This window comes from Phyllostomus discolor, unplaced genomic scaffold (assembly GCF_004126475.2).
Source record: "Phyllostomus discolor isolate MPI-MPIP mPhyDis1 unplaced genomic scaffold, mPhyDis1.pri.v3 mPhyDis1_scaffold_21, whole genome shotgun sequence".
NCBI lineage: Eukaryota > Metazoa > Chordata > Mammalia > Chiroptera > Phyllostomidae > Phyllostomus > Phyllostomus discolor.
In genome coordinates, this window is record NW_023397507.1 from 20,852 (window position 1) to 23,205 (window position 2,354).

Below are 2,354 nucleotides of genomic sequence, written 5' to 3' on the forward strand. Positions count from 1 at the left end.
GACTCCACAATGAAGTAACAAACTATTTCACCGTCCCTCTTTGGGTGTGACATCACCATCCTGGACACCTGTACCAATTGAGGGTGGGGTGTCACTCTACACCTACATGATGCCAACTGCTATTGGTCATCATGAACATGGAGTCAGGTAAATACTGTCTCCTCCAGGGTGCCTTTCCTCTGTCATTGGGCTGATATGTGTTTTTTCCCACTGTACAGCAAGCATGTGCCTGCTGCTGACCTGCTTGGACTCTGAGCTGTGTGGGGCTGGGGTGCACTGTTGGGTCCAGCAGAACATCTGGTTGGATTTAGCTGATATCAGTCATGAATATTTAATAATTCAACTATGATTCATTAGGATAACATTAAGCAAATGTTTTGACTTGCTGCCTCCTGTGTGTGTGAAAATCTTTTCCTCCTATTACAGCAAGCCTCTGAGTTCACATAGTTAAGATGTCAGCACAGAATCATGAAGGAAGTCAGGCTCTCTGAAAGAAACTGCTCTATAGAAAATTAACCCCACACCTCCAGAAATCCAACAGTTAAAGTGCATTTGCAGCTGTTTCAGAACTGAACCAGGTACTCAATGTGCCCTGATCGCCCCCTGGGTTCAGAGCTTCCCCTGCTGGCCAGACCCCAATCTCCTTCAGAGAGGTTTGTGTCTGGGCTCACACAGACTTCCCCTCACCGTGTCACTACCACAGTAATGCATGACTGTGTCCTCAGCTCTCAGGCTGTTCATTTGCAGGTAGAGCTCGTTCTTGCCATTGTCTCTGGAGATGGTGAATCGGCCCTTCACAGAGTCGGCATAGTATGTGCTACTACCAGCAATTGCTGAGATCCATTCCAGTCCCTTCCCTGGAGTCTGGCGGACCCAGTGCATCCAGTACCTACTACTGATGGTGAATCCAGAGGCTGCACAGGAGAGTCTCAGAGGCCCCCCAGGCTTCACCAGGCCTCCCCCAGACTCCACCAGCTGCACTTCACACTGGACACCTGCAGACACAAAGACATCAGGTCAGGAAACTCTTGCCCATCCATTTTATCTCTCAGATGTATCCATTCACACACTCAGTGGCTCCCATTTTCTATGATTACCTGTTAAAACAACAACAAGGAAAACCCAGATGAAACCAAACTCCATTATGAGTGGTCTGTGTTCTGTCCTGACAAGATTCGAGGAACACCTGGGAATCCAGGGTTGGGCTCCTGTCTCAGAGCTTCAGGGTCAGGGCTGGGCTGCTTTTAATGAGCAGAGGGACCCTATTTGCATTCCCTTCTACTATATAGGGAGCTCAGGGTCTGCGTGTTTACATGAAGGGCATGGTCCCAGAGTGTGACATATCTAAGGGCAAATGCCTGTTACCAGTTACTCCCCACATTTGAGCCTATACTGGTCCATGAGATCTGTGCATGATGCAGAATAGTGAATTTTCATAAATGAGAGGTTTTTAAATAAGAGATCCCTTTGAAAATCAGCACTAATGAGCACACCAAGGGAATTCAAAGCTCATGATCACAGGTAGAATTAAAATTCCAGGAGGTTCCTCTTCTTGCCATCAGAAATTTCATCTGTCCTATTTCCTCTACAACATGATCAGACTATGAACCAAGGAGAGAGTGTGACCCCAGAGCTCATGGACAGCGTGTTGGAGGAGAGGGAGGATCTGTTTTTGTTTTTTGTTTTTTGTTTTTGTTTTTGTTTGTTTGTTTGTTTGTTTGTTTGTTTGAGACAGAAGCAGGAACCCTTCCCAGAAGCGGGAAGTGTGGCCTGGAACATGTTTCTTCAGTGGAGTTTGATGCTGAATATGCAGCATGTTCACTGCCTCACTTTTGTTTTCATTTCTTAGACTCTGGGAAAAGTAGGTTCACACATTTAGGATGCAGAAGAAAGTCACTCATAAGTAGATGTGCATAGGTGAAGATTTATGAGAAATTGGGGAATAAGTATGTCAAAATTTTATAAATTTGATTATAGAAAACCTTGGTGCAAACTACTAACAAACATAGCAGGTGAAAATAAATTCATAATTTATATGAAGAACATTATTTTCTTTATCCACTGATTACAGGATGAATAAATCTTTCAAATAACCTCCCATTGCTGGAGCTTTTGGATCTGATGTTATATTAAACTGGTCATCATTGTGGGTTCAACCTGATGTTCTCTATTAGTATCTGTGTTTACATGGATGTTCAGTGCAGCTGTTATCAGGGACCAGGGGAGGGAGTATAATGGAGCCCCCTGATTCTTTGACACTAAATTTCATAAGAACCATCTCCTCTCTCTCACAGTCTCTAGTCATGTCTGCATGTGACCCATGGGAGTTTGTCACCATGACCACACATAATGGG

The 2,354-nt window shown here is 44.5% G+C and overlaps 1 gene segment (V, D, J or C); it reads right to left on the reverse strand.

Moving 5' to 3' along the window:
- Window positions 1-563: 563 nt before the first annotated feature.
- On the reverse strand, window positions 564-1,238 carry LOC118498648. The segment is given in 3 exon segments: window positions 564-643; window positions 696-995; window positions 1,098-1,238. Coding segments are annotated over 3 exon segments (426 nt in total).
- Between the last annotated feature and the right edge of the window lie 1,116 nt (window positions 1,239-2,354).